The sequence below is a fragment of the Panthera uncia genome (genome assembly GCF_023721935.1).
Source record: "Panthera uncia isolate 11264 chromosome A1 unlocalized genomic scaffold, Puncia_PCG_1.0 HiC_scaffold_17, whole genome shotgun sequence".
Classification (NCBI taxonomy): Eukaryota; Metazoa; Chordata; class Mammalia; order Carnivora; family Felidae; genus Panthera; species Panthera uncia.
Genome location: NW_026057577.1, coordinates 60,805,003 through 60,826,131, shown reverse-complemented (window position 1 = coordinate 60,826,131; position 21,129 = coordinate 60,805,003). Strand labels below are relative to the sequence as shown.

At 37.4% G+C, this 21,129-nt stretch overlaps 1 protein-coding gene across 2 annotated transcripts in view; it reads right to left on the bottom strand.

The window, feature by feature from the left end:
• Window positions 1–413: 413 nt before the first annotated feature.
• LOC125935796 (V-type proton ATPase subunit S1-like protein) overlaps window positions 414–21,129 on the bottom strand; it is a 40,451-nt gene continuing 19,735 nt past the window's right edge. For both annotated transcript variants that reach the window (XM_049649747.1, XM_049649746.1), the window contains 6 exons: window positions 15,868–15,911; window positions 15,550–15,611; window positions 13,775–14,010; window positions 7,979–8,029; window positions 5,388–5,628; window positions 414–1,002 (listed from right to left, as the gene is read on the bottom strand). In XM_049649747.1, coding sequence (XP_049505704.1) covers window positions 700–1,002; window positions 5,388–5,628; window positions 7,979–8,029; window positions 13,775–14,010; window positions 15,550–15,591 — 873 coding nt within the window. In that variant the 5' untranslated portion in view covers window positions 15,592–15,611; window positions 15,868–15,911 and the 3' untranslated portion in view covers window positions 414–699. The remainder of the gene's footprint in view (window positions 1,003–5,387; window positions 5,629–7,978; window positions 8,030–13,774; window positions 14,011–15,549; window positions 15,612–15,867; window positions 15,912–21,129) is intronic.

Genomic DNA, 21,129 nt, shown 5'->3' with positions numbered 1-21,129 from the left:
CAGAATAGCTTCATTTCACATGATTGTTTCTGCTAGCAAGAAAAACTTAGTGGAATTTGGAATTCAATATCCTTAAAGATGTTTAAGTTCTCCCAAAGTTAGCATTCTTATTCCAATTTTCTTCTATTTTGTAATAGATGTGCTCATATTCATTAAGAGACCCAGCAAGGTGGCTGTGAATTCCACCCACAAGGCAGTTTACCAATGTGCAGAATCAGACCTGTGTGTCTGATCTGCAATATGTCAGTTCTTTGGTAAGAGGTAAGAGATCCTTGTAGATCAGTCACAGAAACTCTCTGGCTTTTTTTTTTTAACTATGCCTTGAGCTGTGAATGTTTTGTTTGTTTGTTTATTAGTAGGCTCCACACACAGCATGGAGCCCAACACAGGGCTTGCACTCACAAGCAATTTGGCAATTTTGGCAATTTTTTTTGTCTTAATTTGAAATACCCCTTTGCTTTCAAAGTACGTTTGGGGCAACAATCATATTTATTTCTGTGGGGTTCCTGGGATAACTTTTTCATTGCCTCAAGTAGTAGGCCAGTGGACGCTCCAAAATGTATTTTTTGCATGTATTTCCTTTTTTTTAAAATCAAGCCATAAGGTAAAAATTTTATATCATAAGTCAAAGAGGACACAACAGAAATCACTCCTTTCATTGGCCACTGTGGACTTCGTGAGGAAGAGGGGTCTGTGCTGTTACACATAAATTTTGCAGATCTGCTGGCTTCTCAGTTCATAGCACTCGACTCCCTGGCTCCTCAGCAGCTCCTTCTCTTCTGCGGCATCTCGAGGTTTCAAGTGGGGGAAGTGGGCCGGAGAGGTGATAAAATCATAGTGCCGCTCCAGATATCGCAGGTAGATGAGCATGTGCAGAGCATAGGCTAGCACCAGCAGCAGGATCAGGGACATGGCCAGGCCAATCAGAATTGCTGGTGAGAAGGAAGAGGCACAATCTCGGGCCTTGGCAAACTGCTTCCCCTTGATGGTAAAGCCTTGGATCTGTCAAGGAGAAAAAGCTGAAGTGACATACTCTTTCTCTCCTAAGATCTACTTGTCAGTTGGGCTGAGGCTTCTGGGCTCCTAATTAATCAAATTTAAGGCACTGGAGCCATACTTCACTGAATGCTTTGAGCACATGATCCAACAAATGTGAGTGTGCTTATGGGCACAGTGAAACAATTTTTAATCAAAACTGATCCAGATACTCTGCGATGTATGTTTACCATAGTTAAGAGGCTCAAGAAGTTCAAGGCTCTGAAATAAAACCTCTTGTCATCTGATCCTCATAAATACTCTAGTTCATCTAAAAACATAACTTAGTGGTGTCACTAAAATTTAAAGTGCACTCAAAATTTTATAAACATTAGTTATAATTTCACAAAGAATAATACGTCTCAGTTCCTCTGCCTTTGATTCTGTTGACAGGATGTGGACAGGAAGAATCTCTTAAGAGTAGATATTGTGATTCCCAATGAGGCAAAATATAGCTAATAGTAAAGGCTAACAGTTACTGAAGATTTTTTATGTATTAGATATTGCCCTAACTCATTTAAAAACCACAAAAGCCTATGAATAAGTTACTGTTTCATGGATGAAGAAACTAAGGCACAGAAAAGTTAAGTAACTTGCCCAGAGTCACTCGGCATTAAGTGGAGTGAAGTTATTTTTTATTTATTTTATTTATGTATTGATTCTTTTAAGTGCAATGAAGTTATAATTCGAACCCAGGAAGTTTGACTTCAGAGTCACTTCTCAGTTTACAATTCCACAGCTCCTGGTATGTTCTGTCTCTTCTTCCTCCAGACGCTACCTCCCCCTCTTTATCAGTTGTACCATACAGACTTGGTATTGTTTTTGGAAGCGCTGTATACCAGCCCTTGTTTTACATCCTGCCCAGAGCATGGAAAGAAGAGCTTTCTCATATGTGCAGATGAAGTGGCTCAAATAGCTGGAACTACAAGAGGTTCAAATCGACAACTGGCTCTGTATCTAAATACTGTCGCAGTGAAACAAACTGGGCCACAGACTACTCTAAATAAGACTGATCTTTCGTGGAAGGCAGCTCCCACACTTAGCTGGCTTTTGAAAAAGAATCCTACATAGCATCACCTCGGTCACCTAGTTGGTTTTAAAGGGATACATCAAAAAACTGAATTATCCATGAAGGCTTTAAGTGACAACTCATTTTTATGACTTAAGTAGGTGCTCTTGCATATTTTCATGCTGAAATGACTGTAGCCGTAGACTTTAGAGGCCTTGCTTGCCCAGTTATCTGTGCACTGGACTGAATCTAAAACAGCTCCTGAAGGAGACTTTTGGCCTGGTTTCTGGGATCCCTGGCCCGCCTTTCTATGACGAGGCAAAGTGAGGGGCACCTGGGTGGCTCAGTAGGTTTAGGGTCTGACTTTGGCTCAGGTCATGGCCTCACAGTTTATGGGTTTAAGCCCCATATCTGGCTGTCTGCTGTCAGCATGGAGCCCACTCTGGATCCTCTGTCTCTCTCTCGCCCCAGGTGTGTGTTCCCTCTCTCTTCTCTCTCTCTCAAAAATAAATTAATTAATTAATTAACTTAAAAAAAAAGGAAAGAAAAGAAAGAGGCAAAGGGTCCTCAAAGGGCTAGTGCCTGAAGAGTCAAGCTCTTGACAAAATGACAAAAGATGGCAACACTGAGCCTGCATTCCAAAGAAGCAAAAATTAGCCCATGTTGAATAAATACACTCCTTGTGATGCCGGCTACACTTTAGCAGTCCTTCAGTTTGCCATGCACGTGACATCACTCTGTACTTCTTAGAATAAGTCAGACGGGCAAAGCCATGTCTGTGGAATGCAGCCTTTTGTGTATGTACTTTAACCACTATGGACACCGCCACCTCTCGCCTACACTGAGCTCGCATTCCGCCATCTGCTTACATTCAGGATGGCCTAGAAAGGCCCACCTCTGACATCCACTGCTGTGTTCACCACAGGCTGCTGAAGACACTGGCACATGCGGCCCCAGACCAGGGATGAAAGTGCTCCTCGCAAGCACGTTTTCAGTAGTCTTACAGACCTCAAGAACATGTAACTGAGCGATTCTTTCATATACTAGATGCTCCAAAGCTTTAGAGCCAAGTCACTGTGCTGCTTCTAGCCAGGTCAGACAGACGGCCTCGCGGATTTGCGTAATGGCCTCACTGGTGGCTGTAACTAATCTTTTCTTCCTTTTTCTTAAGCCCCATGTCTTTAACCCCTTTTTTGTTTGTAAAATATAAAAAACATAAAATCTACCATCTTAACCATTTTTAGGTGTACAGTTCAGTGGTATTAAGTCCATTCAGATTATTGTGCAACTATCACCACCACCCATCTCCAGAACACTTTTTCATCTTGCAAAACTCAGCCATTAAACACCAATTCCCCATTCCCCTCTTCCCTCAGGCCCCTGCAAACACCATTTTATTTTTTTGTTTCCAAATATGACTACTGTAGATACTTCATTGAAGTGAAAGCATACAAATATTTGTCCTTTTGTGTCTGCTTTATTTCACATAGCGTAATGTCAAGGTTCATTCATGCTGTTGCCCGTATCTGAATTTCCTCCCTTTGTAAGGTTAATATTCCATCGCACATATACACTAGGCTTTGTTTTTCATTCATCCATTGATGGACATTTGGGTTGTTTCCACCCATCTTTTGGCTTTTGTCAATGATGCTACTGTGAATACACAAATACCTGTTCAAGCTCCCGCTTCCAATTCTTTTAGTAAATACCCAGAAGTAGAATTGCTGAGTTACACGGTAATTCTGTTTATTTTCTGAGGGAATACCATACCATTTTCCAGAGAGGCTACACCATTTTCAATTCTTACTAGCAATGTACAAGTTTCTAATTTCTCCATATCCTTGCCAACATGTGTTATTTTCTGTTTGGGGTTTGCTTGTTTTTGTTTGCTTGTTTGTTTGTTTGTTTTTAAATAATAAGCATCCTAATAGGTATGAAGTGGTTTGTACATTTTCAAAGTTAATTTCCGTACAGAGTTTCTGTAAGTCACCTTAAAAGTCACTTCTGAAACAAGGTAGAGGTATAAATCAGGCAATTCCTCTGTTCCAATCAGGCAGCATAATGTGTGAATTATTCCATGTGTTCATTATTACTTCCTGCCCTTTGTGCCTGCTTCTCTTTCTAAAGGGCAAGTGAGAGAAATCTATATAATATATACTTTATAAACATTGATAAATACATCTGCATTATGTATGCTATAATGTGCCCTTGAAGTCAAATAGTCCAGAATTCAAACTCTGCCTCTAACGCTTACCAGTTATATCACTTTGAGAAATTATGCAACCATCAGAGCTTCAGGCATCTCGTTTGTAAAACAGGGATAATGACAACAATCTTGTGACATTATGATGAGGTTTGAAAACAAAGTATGTAAAATAACCACAACAGTGCTGGCAGACACAGAGGACTCAAAAGTAGTAGTTACTGTTAATCCAGGCCTGACACAGTCCTGGGTGTTGTCATATATCTTAGGCCATGATTTCTTTACATCCGTAAAAGAGAGGTCAGAAATTAAGAGGGTGAAGTAGCTGACCCAGGTAGGTGACAAGCAATTTGAAACCAAGACTTTCTTTCAAACGTTAAAATGCAAGCTCCTTCCCTATCCCAAACTGCCTCTCAACACCACCCATCTCCAAGCTGGGAGGAGAGGAAGTAAATCTATTTACTTTTGGAAAAGATTGGAAAGTGTCCACAAAGAGGGCAAGCAAAACCCTGCCTATTTCAGTGAGTTGGAAGAACAAGGGAAGTTTTTTTAAACAGGTAAACAGGACAGAGGAAGTTGACAGATGTCTCTAAGCCTTTCCCCATGCCTTTCCCCAAGTACTTTCAAGAGGATCTTCTGGGATAGTTGTGACTCCCTGGCTGACAGTTCCATTCCTATGCTAACTGCCAAAGCTGTCACTCAGGCTACAAATGTGCTTCTTATCTGTCTGGATAGGATCACTGTTCCACCCCCAGAAGGAAATAAAATCATTGTCCAGCAGCTCCTCTCCCCAGAAGGGCCTCTCCCTCCAGGAAGTGTCAGTCACGGGACTTCACACCACAGCTTCACTCCACTTTCAACTGCTGGCGTTCCTCATTGGTAGTTATTAGTGACTGCATAAATGTGAATGTAAAGGCAAGTGGGGAGGAGGCATACGCGGTGGGTAGTGCACAGGGAGAGGAAACATTCTACCCGATTCCATTTCAAAACTTAGAAGATAAAGAAAAAAATACCAACATTATTTTAAAGGTATCCATTCCTCTCTTTTCCCTAAACATGTATATTACAGGTGTTTTCAAACACTGAGGTTTTTTGGCACCAAATATACAGGTGCACTGAGCACCTGTTTTAGTTTATTACCTGGAAATCAACAAAAGTGACCTCCCACAGGCTTGAAGTATCATCCACGTAGCTGGGCAACAAGAGGGCATCATAACGCTGCAGGCTGCTGACATGCTGGCAGTGGTAGGAATAACTCGATAGAGCATATATGCCAGTGGCATTAAAAGTTGCTTGGATCGAATTATTGAAAATAATCTCAACTCTGTGCAAACTAAACCAGCTCTGGATGTACGACTTTTTGTAATTGGTAAGGGTGAATCTGAAAAAGATTACAACAGTATCACTCCTAAAGCACTTGATTTTTGCTACACAGGAAATCATCTATTAACAGAGCAATTGCACCCTCTTTTGTCAGGTAGCAGAACTGGCTCAGTGAGAGTTTACTTCTAGTTCTAGAGAAGAGTTTCCTGATGGGTAGGAATAAAAGTGAATGGTACAAACTCCTTCAAAAAGAAAAACACAAAGAAACTTGTTTTATTTTCTTTTGTAATCAAAACTTGATTTTACTTTGCAAAAGGTTGAGGAAAACTAAATGGACAATAACACAGAATTAGTTAAATAAATAAGGGTCAAAACTAATAATAAAAGCTTTTACTGTGTCAAGCACCCTTCTATTATTTAACATGAGATACACAATATTATTACCCTCATGTCATAGGTGATGAATCAAGGCACAGTGGAGTTAAGGAAAGAACCTGTGCAAATTTACTCAGAGATTAGGTATGGGAGCAGAGCTTTGAATCCAATTTGAGACCAGAGCCCTTACTCTTAACCATTTTGGAATGAAATACTCTCTAGCAATAAAAAAGTTATAATATGTCATGATCATTTCTTCATTAAAAAAATGTATGACTACATAGAAAAAATTCTGGAAGGACAGAGATCAAAATATTAATGATTACAAATGGAGGTTAAATTATGAATAATTTTCACGTTCTTTTCATAGATTAACATTTTCTGATTTTTCTGTTTTCTGGACATGCATTGGGCCCCTACAGAAGCAGACCCTGAGACAATGATGTGAATAGAAGTATTTGGGGAGGTGGTCCCAAACTTATTTGGCAATTTAGTCACTCAAAATATGTCAGACGGGAAAAAGAGAAATGACAGAGTAGAAGGCACCACAAAAGGACACATTGTTAAGCAAGTTTCCACAATGGGCAGGTGGGCTTTGATGCCCATGGGGTACCCTGGGAGACAGGGTAGTTCACATGCCTGTTATCTGATCTGAGGGTGAGGGAGCTGGGGTGTTTATACACTTCTTTCGGTCACTGACTGAGAGCTGCTGAGGTAGGGATAAGAGGCAGTGGACCTCTCTGACTAAAGAAAGCTTTTAGGTAAGGAAGGGCTGACAATTCAAAGTTGAGCTGGTGGACTACAGTACTCTCAAATGGAAATGCCCAAAGTGACACAGCTAGGGTACTGACAGTGTCTGCCACATACCCTTATCATCAGAAAAAATAAGAATCATAAAGCTAATTTCCTTTTGGGGAAAAAAGGTGCTATTCGAATAAAAACTATTCCTCATTCCTATATGAAACAGATATGTGTATTTGGGTTTGTATATATGTTTACTCACCTTGTGGGATTCTATTTTCCTCATAAAGTTTCTCTGAAATATGATGATATGTATTTTTTAAATTATGATCAGTGAAACACTAGTGTTACATGACATGTAGACAAATATTCTGAGGAAAGAGCTTTCCGAGATAAACACAGGAAACACGAGGTTAATCAAAGTTACCAAGTGCAGGAATCTTCCTTAAGAGCATGTCTTCATAGTAACTTTAATTTTATACATTAAATTTAATAAATTTAAGTTTAATACAAATTTATAGTGTCAATCTCCAAGAGGAGGACATGGAGTGCAGTCTTTCTCAAACACATCTGGCCACAGAACCCCTTTCCTAGGAATCTTGTAAATATTTTTACAGAGCAGAAGTGTTCCATGCAACACAGCTTAGGAAAGACTACCCTACCACATCCTGCTGGTGTTTCAAGTAATGTTAAAGACACGGCTATTTGTCTCCATGAAAAGGTTGGTCCTATAGAAATGGAAACATTTCATTATTATAAGAAAAAGTATATAATGCCTTCAAATTGTGCCCCACTCCTGGAGCAGTTCCTAACTGCTTGGCAGATATATTCTTCCATACATAAGCAGAGCAAAATGTAGGCCTGTGTTGTCTGCTGGGAAATTCAGCTAACAGAGACCTTTTTGCTATTATTAGATGACGTGTGATTCACTGTAAGGTATTATATAGAAAATAACTTCAAACCAGAGTCACAGCTTCGGAGCTTTACATATATTTTAGTCTTTGCTCAGAAGAAAAAGACTATTACATTCTCAGGTTCATGTGATTTCTAGGTCTTAACTGAGGAGGGAAAAACTACACAGATGCTTTGGTAGAAACTGAAGAAAGCATTATGATAGGATCCTACCATAAAATCACTGACTTTGTACAGTTAGTTAAGTGTGGCATTTCACGTGTCACAGTGCTTGGCACATAGGAAGTCCTTGATACTTACTACATGTTGAATGAGTAAATTATATGGAACTAAACTGGAGTGCTGAATTTATGACCTTTTAAAGTAGTATCCATAATTACCTTATATCAAGACCTTTGGGACTTTCAGCATCACCAAACTTCATAGATAAACTAAGAAAACAGAAAGAACATAATCCATCAAAATACAAATAACCTTTACATAACACTCTACTACAAACTTACCTCAAAATGGAACAACTAAAGCTATAAAACTTATAGAATAAACATATAGCAGTTTTGGAATCTTGGGGTAGCCAATGGTTTCTTGAAAAAAAAAATAGAAGTATGAAATATAAAGAAAAATTGATAAATGTACTTTATTAAATTCAAAATTTTACTCTTCAAAAATACTCTTAACAGTGTTAAGAAACAAAAAAAGGCAAGCCACAGAACAAGAGAAAATATTCACAATACATATACACAAAGAACTAGTATCCAGAATATAATAAATAACACTAACAATTCAATAATAAGAAGGCAACCAACCTAACTTAAAAATGGGGAAAAGACAGGCACTTCACAAAGGAAAATACACAAATAGCTAATAAGCACATGAAAAGATGCTCAGCACATCATTAGCTATCAGCAAAATATAAAATAAGACCACAATAAGATAAAAGCACCATGATACAGTAATTGAAATGGCTGAATTTTTTTTTTAAGAACCTACTCTTAAGCTTTTAAAATCCATATTTATTCACACTTTTGTAAAAGTTAACAGGAGATTTCTGGGAGCAGAGACAGATTATTACTAACTCATAGCAATAACCATATTGGTTCCCCTTTTTTCTTAAAGAGTTTTTAAAAAATATTTACTTATTTTTGAGAGGGGAGGAGCAGAGAGAGGGAGACACAGAATCAGAAACAGTCTCCAGGCTCTGAGCTATCACCACAGAGCCTGATGCGGGGCTTGAACTCTAGAGCTGTGAGATCATGACCTGAGCCAAAGTCGGACACTGAGCCACCCAGGTGCCCTGATTCCCCTTTTAACTGAATTCTTCTGCCTTAGAAACATGATGAGAGCCAGATATCATCCTGTACATACTGAGATTTTTAATACAGATGAGGAACACCAAAATTATGAATCTGGGAGTTTATATAAAAGGGAGACTGTGGTACCCCTTCACCTCCTGAGAGAGGAAGAAAACATTTGCTTCCATAGTGTCAAAAACTGTCCTGGAAACATGAAAAGAGAAGGGTACTAGTTACCTACCTCACAATGTAAGCAGATGAGTTTTCTTAGCCTTTGAATGGGAGAAATAGCTCATCTTAAAGGAGACAAACGGCTGCATGTCTAATACCCATGAATGTAAATAATTATTTCTAAGAGGAAGACAAGAAGTCTCTCTGCGTTTCCAAACCCTGCAATATGTCCATGGTCCTGAGGTTCAGTACTCCTGACAGGTAAACACTTTCTTCTAAGGAGATGAATCTAACTAAATTACTAACTAACTCCAAGGCTTATTTTTTAACCCAAGTCCCAGTAAAATTTGTCCAGAAATTGCTAACCATGCAGAAACAATAAAAATATTTTCTTTACAGTCTTACATTGACCATTCCAAGTGTTGGTGAGGATGTAAAGCAACCAGAACCTCCTCACACAAAGCTGGTGGGAAGGTAAATGGTACAAAAAACAATTTGGTGGTTTCTTAAAAAGCCAAACATACGTATACCATATGATCTGACCATTCCCCTCCTAGATACTTATTTAAGAGAAATGAAAATATATGTTCGTATACAGACTTACACATGAACGTTTAACACGACTTTATTTGGAAAGCTATCTAAAAACTGGGGCAAAAACCAAATTTCCATCAAGAGGTGGATGGACAAATAAGTAGTGGTATATCCATACTATGGAGTACTTACTACTCAGCAGTAAAAAGGAACATAACTTTGACACATGCAACAAAGCAGAAGAATATCAAAATAATTATGCTAAGTGAAAGAAGCCAGACTAAAAAAGAATATACACTGTATGAGTATATTTATATAAAATTCTAGAAAATTCAAACTCATCTATAATGATAGAGAGCAGATCAGTGGTTACCTGGAGGGGTGGGAGTGGCAGGAGAGAAAGATCACAAAAGGGCACGAAGAAACTTTTCAGGGTGATGAAAATGTTTGCTGTTTTGATTATAGTAATGGTTTCATGCGTGTACAAACACATCAAAATTGATCAAAGTGTGTACTTTAAACATGTGTAGTTTAGTGTATTTTATTATATTTCAATAAGGTTGAAAAATAAAAATGAGAAAAAGCTAAATAACTGAAAGGAGAAAATGTGAAAAATGTAAATACAGAAAGGATGGTGCTGCATCCTTTTATATATTATATATTATAAATATATGTTATATAAATATATATAAATATAATATATTATGTATTATATATTATCTATATAATAGACATTATAATGTCTAGAAGTTATAACACCTCAACATATGCCATAAAACCAAAAAAGCAAAAGTGGGTAGCCATAAAATGTAAAATTACAAACTTGAAAAAAAAACCCACAAATATAATCTCATTAATTTGGTCCTACTTATCAAGAAATAGAAATGTCAGTGATTGAGCTAAAGTTTATCTTCATACTATCTATGGGGTAAGGGATATTTATAAAATAAACCTGGTAAATAAAGTCACTAAGAGAATTATCTTTATTTCCTAACATAATAAGCTCAGGCACCTTAAAAGCACTCATTTATAAATACTTTATAAGGTAATTTACTCAGTTAAGCAAGTCTCCAAAAGGCCTTTCTCTAATAATATTCTAATAGTTAACAAATTACTTAAAACTTCTAAGAAATAAATTGTACTCCTTGAATAGTATTTTATGAATTTGATTGGTCACTTACTCTAACACACATTTCTCTACTTCTTCCAAGGAATCAGAATAGCTTAGTTATCTATAAACTGGCTCTGTAGCTGATGAACTAAAATTCAAAGCAAGGCCACACTGAGCCCACCCTAACGGCTCCCCCCTTCTGATGGAGCAGCTCAATGGCCTCTATGCTTCTGACCCTGCAAGAGTTCTCTCCAGCAGTCCTGGTTTTGGTGAAAGCTGTTAACATGCTCTGCTGCAGAGTAAAGAACATACTTGATTTCAAGAAAGCAAATTCGACAATCATTCAGTGAGGCTCTTAACTGCCAGCCACGGCACCATTACCTGAGAACACGAAGGAGAAATACAATCTAGTAAGTCACTCAAAAAAGAGCTTTTACTCTTCCAAGCGCCCTAACCTCCCACGTTTCAAACAGACTCTGAATTCTTCAGACTATAATTGCCTAAACTCAAAATACACACAGATGCTCAGATTATGCTCTATTTGTAGGGCTTTCACTATTTAAAAAGACTTCCGTAGCAAATCTGTCTGCCAACAATTCGCCTTTCCCTGAACATTTTGTTTCCAGGCACTAAAACAAGGTCATATTTTTTTAATCTGTGCTTTTGACCCTACATGGTTATGTCTTTATTTGGGTTTGTTCTTTCCATCACTCCCTTTCTGGTTCTTGAGAATAGAAGATTTCCTTGCCAGCACAGCAAATGCCCACTAATGTCCACAATTCACAGGAATGAGGGACGGACTCAATATCTGGTCCCTGCATGCTTAGTGTACTGGGAAGCCTCCCACTCATGCCCTTGGGTCGGCTGTCCTGGATGTGGGCACACTTGCCTGAGCAGTACTGCAGGAGGTGGGGGCTATTCACTCAGAACTTGTCCCAGTAGAATTATTACATTGGTGGCCAAGAAGAAAAGTCAGGTTCCACCCAATTATTCCTTTGTGCATTATGAAAACCAAAGCTTCCCTAGGTCCTTCCACCAGCAAACTAGGCACTATTTTACTCTAGTTTATCATTAGCATGTTAGGAAGGTAATACTACCACTTTGAGTAGCCCCTGACAAGTTCTCATGCATACAATTCCCCATTTGATTTTAATGGTTATTTTTTTTTGAGAGAGAGAAAGAAAGAAAGAGAACTCACATGCAATCAGGGTAGGAGGAGGAGGAGAGGGAGAGGGACAGAGAGAGAGAGAGAGAGGATGTGAAGCAGGCTCTGCACTGACAGCTCAGAGCTAAAAGCGGGGCTCGAACTCACAAACTGAGATCGTGACCTGAGCTGAAGTTGGACATTTAGCTGAATGAGCCGGTAACTGAGTCACCCAGGTGCCCCTCCCCATTTGATTATCATGATGCTATGAGATAGCGCCAAGAGAGAGGAGGTAAAATGCCACTATTAAAAACATGGTAGACCTCAGCTCTACTAGCAAACAAGCTGTATGGTCTTATCAAATTTCCTAACCTCTACGAAGTTTGATTTCAGATGGTAATGGTCTGTGACTCAGGGACTTTTTCACAATAGTATTGTAAGGAATAATAAATATTGTGCCCGTGAAGTCCTTGCTCTGTGCCTGATCCATGGCAAATGCTCCAGGCCTGTTACAATTAATAGATGCCATCACCTCCATTCACAGATATGATCCTATGGCAGCTCCTATTTGTAAAGTCACAAAGCTCACTGGCAGAACTGGGCCTAGAAGCCAAGTTGTCATTTTTTCTGTTTCTGGGTTCCCAGTGATCATTAAGATTTCTAAAGCCCAGCAAAAAAACTGTGGTGCTCTGATCTCCCCCACAAATATCCTGTGGTCAGAATAAATGGAATCAAGAAGGGCCAGTCAGCCACAGACAGGCAAGATGATCCCTAGGCAATCAGCCTCTCTCCAGGCAGCTGACCACAAATAAAGAGCCCTGTAGGGAATTAATTAGAGCCCAAGGAACAAGTCCTGAGCTCTCAGCAGTGCTGGAGTCTCTTTGGTAGTCTGTGCTGTAACAGAATAAACAAATCTGGGAGGACTCTGGATGCTTATACTTAGAATCCTCTAATTCTCTAATAAGAGACAATCATTCTGAATAGCAAGATGCTTACTAAAACTTGTAATATAACTTGTAATACTAATACAATCCATTTTCACCCATCATCAATAATTTTTAAATGAAATGTCAAGTTCTGGAGTAAAAATGCCACACACACACACACACACACACACACACACACACACACACACACACAAATACACAGTATACATTAGCATTCTGCCCATCTCAACCAGGCCAGAACAAATGCAGACAATCTTCCAAAAGCCTTCATTATACCAGCAAATGTTGAAAGCAAGGAGATTTACCGAAAGCAAGTGGGACATGCCAGACTTACTCCTTCTTGACCAAAACAAATACAAGAAAAAATTGTTGCTCAGATGACTAAAAGCAGAGAAAGGTACTGGACATTGATTTCCTCCTTAAAAGGGATATTTGTTTAATCTGCTTATCTCAAATCAAAAGCAATTATTATAATCATTTTGAAGAACTGTTCTAAAGAATTCTCTGAAATTTGGCCATTCAAAGATACCCCTGCAAACTGGCAACATTCCACAACTTCAGAACACTCTCTAGAATTGGGACTCTTCCTTGGCTAGAGTCAGCCTTCATGGTTTCCCCCAGTAGAAGACGTAGGACTCGGCTTGCTGATACACGATTTCCTCCCTGCTGGCACAAAAGTAGGTGGACACCTCACATTTGGAGTTGATACCAAGCCTGGGGTCCTCTTCAGTTTTCAGAATGAGTTTGGAAAACCTCCTCTTTCACAACTCTGATTTTCCTTGAGGTATTATAACAAGAAAATAGCTAGGAAAAATAGTTTTTAAATTAATTTCTGATTTTTCTTTCATTGTAGATGTTAAACATTTCCTCAGAGATGTGTTTCAAGTTAACTACAAACGAACCTACTTCCATCTTCTGAAATGTCAGAAAACTCGAACGCCCAGTTAACAGATCACAATACCCTAATGGCAACTTACGTGGCACTTTCTTCACTGCAATTTGAGTTGCTAGTATCCACTGCTGCCTTCTGTCCAAAAGCTTCATCTGTAAAATCCAGCCAGGTCTGATTCTTAAATTTTATTGTTATTCTTTTGGCCCAGAAAAGAATGCAAGGAATTCCATCCATAGAGACATTAACTGGGCTATGATGGCTGAATGCATTCCAAGCTTCTTTTTCCAAATGTCCTTGTCTGCTCAGAGTGTAGTTGAGAGTCTAGTTAACCAAATAAACAAAATTTAAGAGATGGATTTGTTTCCATGGTACAAAAGGCTTCTCAGAAGTAAAAGGATTAATTCACAACCTATTGAGTCTCTGATCTCTCCAGCTCCAGAGTCCATACTACTGTGGGACAAAGGAGACAAGCAGACCCATCTTAATCATAACAAGCTAAAATGACAGGTATGTCTGAAAAGTATATGAAACTAGTTCCACAAAGCACCCAAATTGGAAAGGACCAAATTGTTAAAAAAAAAAAAAAGATCCAATTTTGCAAATGATAATATTAGCAATATAGACTTTAAAAAGTCACCAGCCTGGGAGAGAAAGTGGGGATGAATAGGTAGAGCATAGATTTTTAGAGCCATGAAATAATTATTCTGTAAAACACTATTAACAGTAATAGATAACATTATACATTTGTCAAAACTCATAAAATGTACAACACAGAGAGTGAATCCTAGTGTAAACTATGGACTTTAGTTAATAATAATCTATCAATATTGGTTCATCAACTTTAACAAACATACCAAACTAACACAAAATGTTAAATAAAGGGGAAACTGGAGTGGGGAGTGATTGAGAAAGCATATAGGAAACTTATATTTTGTTCAGTTTTTTTCTGTAAACCTAAAGCTGCTCAAAAAAAAAAAGTCTAGTAATTAAAAACAAAAATTCAACATGCCATGAAAATCAGAACCTAAATAAAACAGGACTTTAAAATAAAGAAATTAAGATGTTAAACAAAAAAACAAACCAACAAACAAGAGGCTTCTAGATACCAAGCATAATTCTCCAGACCATTAGTGCCCAATAGAACATTCTGCAATACTGGATATGTTTAATATCTGCAGTGTCCAGCGCAGCAGGCTCTAGCTATATGTAGCTCTTATGGCACCAAATGTGGCCAGTGCAACTGAGGACATTAATTCTTAATTTTACTTAACATTATTTCATTTGAGTTTAAATTTAAATAGCCACATATGGCTACTGGCTACTGCTTAGGACAGTGCAGCTCCAGATCATTTAATATACATAAACTAACAGGGTATTCTAATATCATTCTTCATTTTATGAAACCCTTGCTGATTTCTAGGAAGCTCAAGACAATGCACTTTGGTACTTGACCCTGGAAGTCACAAAGGCAGGTCTATATCTGAAAGAAGATCTACTTATCTACATCAACCATTTCATACCAATTACTCCAGGATAAGTACAGATAAAAGAGAAATTAAAGAAGCAGCAGCAATCCAAGCTTACTAGTAACCAAAGATAAACCGTTACTATAGTGATCCTGCCTAGAAAGTAACAAAAGTAAAGCTGAATATTGTAATGAAAATATACAAGAGCAAGTAAAACTTTAGTTTTTTTCTTTACCATAAGACTATTGTAATGTATTCCCCCACCCAAAGCTTAAACAAGAATGTTAGTTATTAACAGAATTATTATTTATGTTTTCACAGTGGCTCCGACCTGATTGAAACATGTTTAATTTTTTTTTTTAAGATACAATCTAGTTTCCTAACATATCCATACCTGTGTGATTGGTACTGTTGTACAATTCTGGGTTTGTTTCATATCTCCATTACTCTGCAGATCTGTCAAATAAATGATACGAATACAAAGGCTAAATGTAACTTATTTATTAATATAACCGAATGACAATAAAATGCTAAGCAATGTGAAATATACCAGGCTTGAGCCTCTACTGACTGATAATTTAGAATATACTAGTTCAAGAGATTTTACATAAGAGACTGCTGTTCCAATCACCAGTGTTCAGGGAAGCCCATGACAGACAATAACCTTCTCCTCAACCCTTCAAGGAATCATAAGGACAAATACAGATCTTACCGTTTACAACCACTTCTTTATTTGAAGATGTCTGAGAGATGAAACTAGAAAAAAACAAAAAGATGCTGAATAGCTAAATTTCGGATTTTATAAGAAGTTTGAAGGAGGATATCTCAGTTTATGATACATCAAAGTAGAAGGCAAAGTACCTGTCAAAACTGTTTACTTTTCCATAGCAAATTTCTGATTTTAAAAAGTAATACATGTTCTTCAAAGAAAACATGAAAAATTCAGATTTTTTTAAATTTGTAAATATCAACCCTAATCCTTATCCAGTGAATATTATTATTGAAGGCCTACTATGTGCCAAGCAGTGTGCTAAACACTGAGGTTTAACCAAAAATAACCAAATAATAAACCAAATAGTCAAACAATAAAACATAATAAAATATTTTACCATGAAATTTTATACTCCCTGTACTCAGTACATGAAAGCAAAAATATTCAATCATTTTTATTAAAAAAAAAAAAAAAAAAAGATGCACTGGGAATGCCTGAGTGGGGTTTGGGCGTCAGACTCCTGATTTTGGCTCACATTATGATCTCACCATTCGTGAAATTGACCTCCATGTCAGGATCCACACTGAGTGTGGAGCCCATTTGAGGTTCTCTCTCCCTCTCCCTCTCTCCCTCTTCCCCACCTGCGCACTCACTAGCTCTCTCAAATGAAATAAGCACTTTAAATAAATAAAAATTTAAAAAAGACCCAATTGCCAAAAAGCTATTTCTGAAAATTATGAGGATGTAAATTTTTTTAAGTTTATTTTATTTATTTTGAGAGACAGAGAGAGAGTGTGCGCATGCAAGAGAGGGGCAGAGAGAGAGGGAGAGAAGGAATCCCAAGCAGGCTCCATGCTATCAGCACAGAAGATCCAGATGTGGGCTAGATCCCACCAACCATGAGATCATGACTTGAGTCGAAATCAAGAGTAGAATGCTTAACTGACCGAGCCACCCAGGCACCCCTAGGATATAAATTATAATATATATCCTTCTGTTGTTTCACTGTACACACACACAAACACAGAGATGCACACACACAACACATACAAGTTACTTTTTATAATACTTAAAAATAGTGCAAATTTTTTTCCACTTAAACGTATATCACAAATATTTTCTCATGTAATTATATATTTTTCTTATGTAATTTTTAAGTTTTTATTTTACTTCCCATTAGCTAACATATAGGGTCATATTAGTTTCAGATGTACTATATAGTGATTGAATAATTCTATATCACCCAGTGCTCATCATGATTTTCTGATATAATTTTGAATTCCATGTTAGTATTTATATCATACAAATGTATCCATTTATTTGACCGAATTCCTTTAAGTATTTAGATTGTTTCCAATTAATAAACAGTACTACACTAAGCATTATTGTAGATTGTTTGTTCATATCCCCAAGAAGTTCCTTAAGATAAATTCCTAGAAGTGAAATTGCTAACTTAGAAAATCTACACATCTTTCTAACATGGAATATTATAAACACACATAAATATAATCATGGAATATTGAGAGCACACACATACAAACAGAAAAACAGAAGTCCTCTTCCCACCTGCATGTACTTGTACCCAACATCCAGCTTTAGTAATTATCAAGTCATAAGCAATCTTTTTTCACTTATGAGTTCACCTACTTCTCCTCTGAGGTATTATTTTGAAGAAAATACCAGAAATTATTTGACTTAAGTATGGATGTCTAAAAGATAAGGACTTTTAAAAATAATAGGCCAGTTATATCTAGAAAATATCAATAATTCTTTAACATTAAATATGTCAATTGCTTAGATCTCTAATTGTGTCATAAATGTTATAAAAAATTTTAGTTTATTGTTTATTTTAAATTTTTCATAACTTGAACCTATAGTATAGGAGAGTGCAGATTAAACTCTATACTTAAGAGACTGCTAAGACCTATATGTATATATGATATTACATAAACTTAATATATTTACAATTAGGGATATATTGCATAACATTATCCATATGTAAAACATAATTTTAGCTAAAGAGTTACTAAATCTGTATCACAGTAAAGTGCTTTAAAATGAATTACACGGAACCAATTACAAACTGAATGTACCATTCTCTTGGTAATACAGTCTCTATTAACTAATGAGAATTTCTAAAGAGGACAGATAACTGACCATGATATGTACTCATTGCTATTAATAAATTCATGCATATATACAACTTTTTCTCACTTTATCGAGTTTACTGAGGTATAATTTAAGTACAATAAACTACATTCACTCAGTGTGTACAATCCGATAAGTTTGAGCATATGCATACCACCATAATAAAGGTACAGAATATTTACATCACACAAAAGTTTCCCTATGCACTTTTGCAGGAGAGAGATGTTCCCTCCATTCTCAGCCACAGGAAAACTAAAGACTTGGTGTCACTTTAGATTAGTTTGCATTTTCTAGAATTATAAATAGAATACTACATATTCTTTAGTGTTTGGCTTTTTTCGATCTTAACACAATGATAGGGATTCATTGATGTTACATATGTCAATATTTCATTCCCTTTTATTACTGAGAAATATTTCATTGTATGGATATACCACATTTTGTTTGTCTGAACATCCACCAATGGACAGATTTAAATGAAAGTAATAATGTAAATAATAATATATTGGAGGGCTGGAGGGGATAAAGAAAGAAAGGTGAGGGAAGTGTTGGAGACTAAAACTTTGTCAATAGTAATTGGAAGTTGTTAGATAATGTCTAAAATGTATTATTTGAGAAATCCGCTATGCATATTTTAATACTGTGGTAGTATGGTGGAGTGTATGATTGTTCCCAACTCCCTGGAAACAATCCCAGAGATGGATATATCCCTGCCCTTGGCCATATACCTTGCAGCACCTCCCTGTAGGTGGAGAAGATTCCCTGCCCCAGAGTTAAGTCTTGGCTATGCATCTTGGTTGAGACAGTGGCATATGAATGGAAGCAATAGTGTGCCAGTTCTCTAGAAATTTTCAGAGGTATTGCATGTGTCTGCCACCTCTTGCCCTTTTCCCTCTGCCAAGACAATGGCGTGCCCAAATAGGGGTGTTCTTTCAATCTAGGTCTTGGAATGACAAGACATGGGAAACAGCTAGAGCAGGGCTATGACAGCCCACCTGTAGCTATCAACATGTAATATGAGTGAGAAATAAATGTTTGAGATCATGAGATTCTGAAAAGCTGGAGTTGTTTGTTACTAAAGATAAACTGACTAAATTTGTCTAATTTAGTCTTTTTAAAAAGATGCCTTCCTTTAAAAATTTATAAACTTGTATTCTGATTTATAGTAACTGTCATTTGAGTAGGGTTAGCATGAATCAGTCCTCTGAGCCCAATTACACCTAGGACCATTAAGAAATTTAATTTCCTGTAAATTTACTTTAATTTTCCAATCAGTAATCATGTAACCACAATAGAGATGTGCTTTCGCTAAAAGATCTCTATCTTACCTAAACTCCAAACTCTGTAGTGAAAGTTACAAAGTAACTGAATATGTGAAAGAAACACTAATACCCAGGCAATACTGCTTAAAGAGCTTCAAGCTTTCCAATAACATCATCATACACAAACAGACTTTAAAATTTAACTTGAATCTTGTTGATCAAAAAATCATATATCATGATACAGGGTTAAGTACTCAATCTTAAAATGTCTTAACGAACAAAAACTGAAAATTCTGAGATATAGTTTACCTAAATGAGATAAAAATGGGGCGCCTGGGTGGCGCAGTCGGTTAAGCGTCCGACTTCAGCCAGGTCACGATCTCGCGGTCCGTGAGTTCGAGCCCCGCATCAGGCTCTGGGCTGATGGCTCGGAGCCTGGAGCCTGTTTCCGATTCTGTGTCTCCCTCTCTCTCTGCCCCTCCCCTGTTCATGCTCTGTCTCTCTCTGTCCCAAAAATAAATAAAAAAAAAACGTTGAAAAAAAAAATTAAAAAAAAAAAATGTATTAAGTCATTGTTACCAGGTCACTTGGTTCTCATCTCAGATGCATCAAAGAACTGGAGACCCAAGACCAGACTGGGGAGATAGAGTTTACTGAGTAGATCCGTATAGTACACTTTCAAGAGTGAAAGTGGACCAGAGCCGGAGCAAGGCTGGCAATGGCACCAAGAAGCTCTAGCTGCATCCTTTTAAGCCTGCTTTCTGCACATGTAAGTTTGGCTTTGATTGACACTTTAAAAAAATGTTTATTTTTGAGATAAAGAATGGGAGAGAGCAGGGGATGGGCAGAGAGCAGGGGGACAGAAGATCCCAAGCAGACCCCATGCTGACATCAGTGAGCTGACATGGGCTTCGAACTCACAAACCATGAGATCAGGACCTGAGCCGAAGTCCAAGGCTCAACAAACTGAGCCACTCAGGTACCCCTGATTGACATTTTTGATTGACAGCTGGTGGTTATAACGTATTTTGGCTTCTGCGCATGCACCTACCCATGATGCATTCTGTGATAATTGTACTTATTTATGTATTGTATATTTACGAGTGTGTAACGAGTTTTTGTTCTGACCTTAAAGGTTCTAAGGGTCAAGTTAAACCTTTTGTGCTCATTCTCAGCGCTTCAAAGTCCCCTTATGGCTTTTGAGCCAGCACTGTGGCTAGGCCTTTGCTGTTGTGTTTAGCCCTTAGACTTGGCTCTGAATTTGGTGTTAACCCTCAGGGGTGGCTCGGAAGGTGTGGCCAGCATCTGCTTTACCTCTCCTAGCTCATGCCTAACTAACTGCCTAACAATTTGTAAATATAGTATTTGGTTTGCAAAACAGTTTAATATTCCTGAATAAAAGTATATGAATGAAGGAAGGAAGGAATGCATGGATGGATGGATAGATGAATGGATAAGCTACCATACTGATAATATGCTTGGCTTGACACTTTGCTCTACTCATTAAGAATTTCCATGTGTTCGCAAATGAAAAACTTTTAGAAGACAACACAGGCTTATTTTCATTTCAATGAATCTATGGTCGTGAATATACAATAACACTGCTATGCTTCTTTTTTAAAATGACTGTAATTTAGATATGCCTTTCCCATACCCATAAGACTAAATTAATCAGGATTTATGGGATACCATAATCTCAACTAAAGATAAAATCTATATGCATTTTCACATCACTACATAATCTCTTAACTAAAATAAGAGCTAAAGAACTACTGGTTAAACTTACCTATGTGAATAAATTGAGAAATGCTGGTTAAAAAGAAATTTAAAAAATAAAAAAAATAAAAAACCT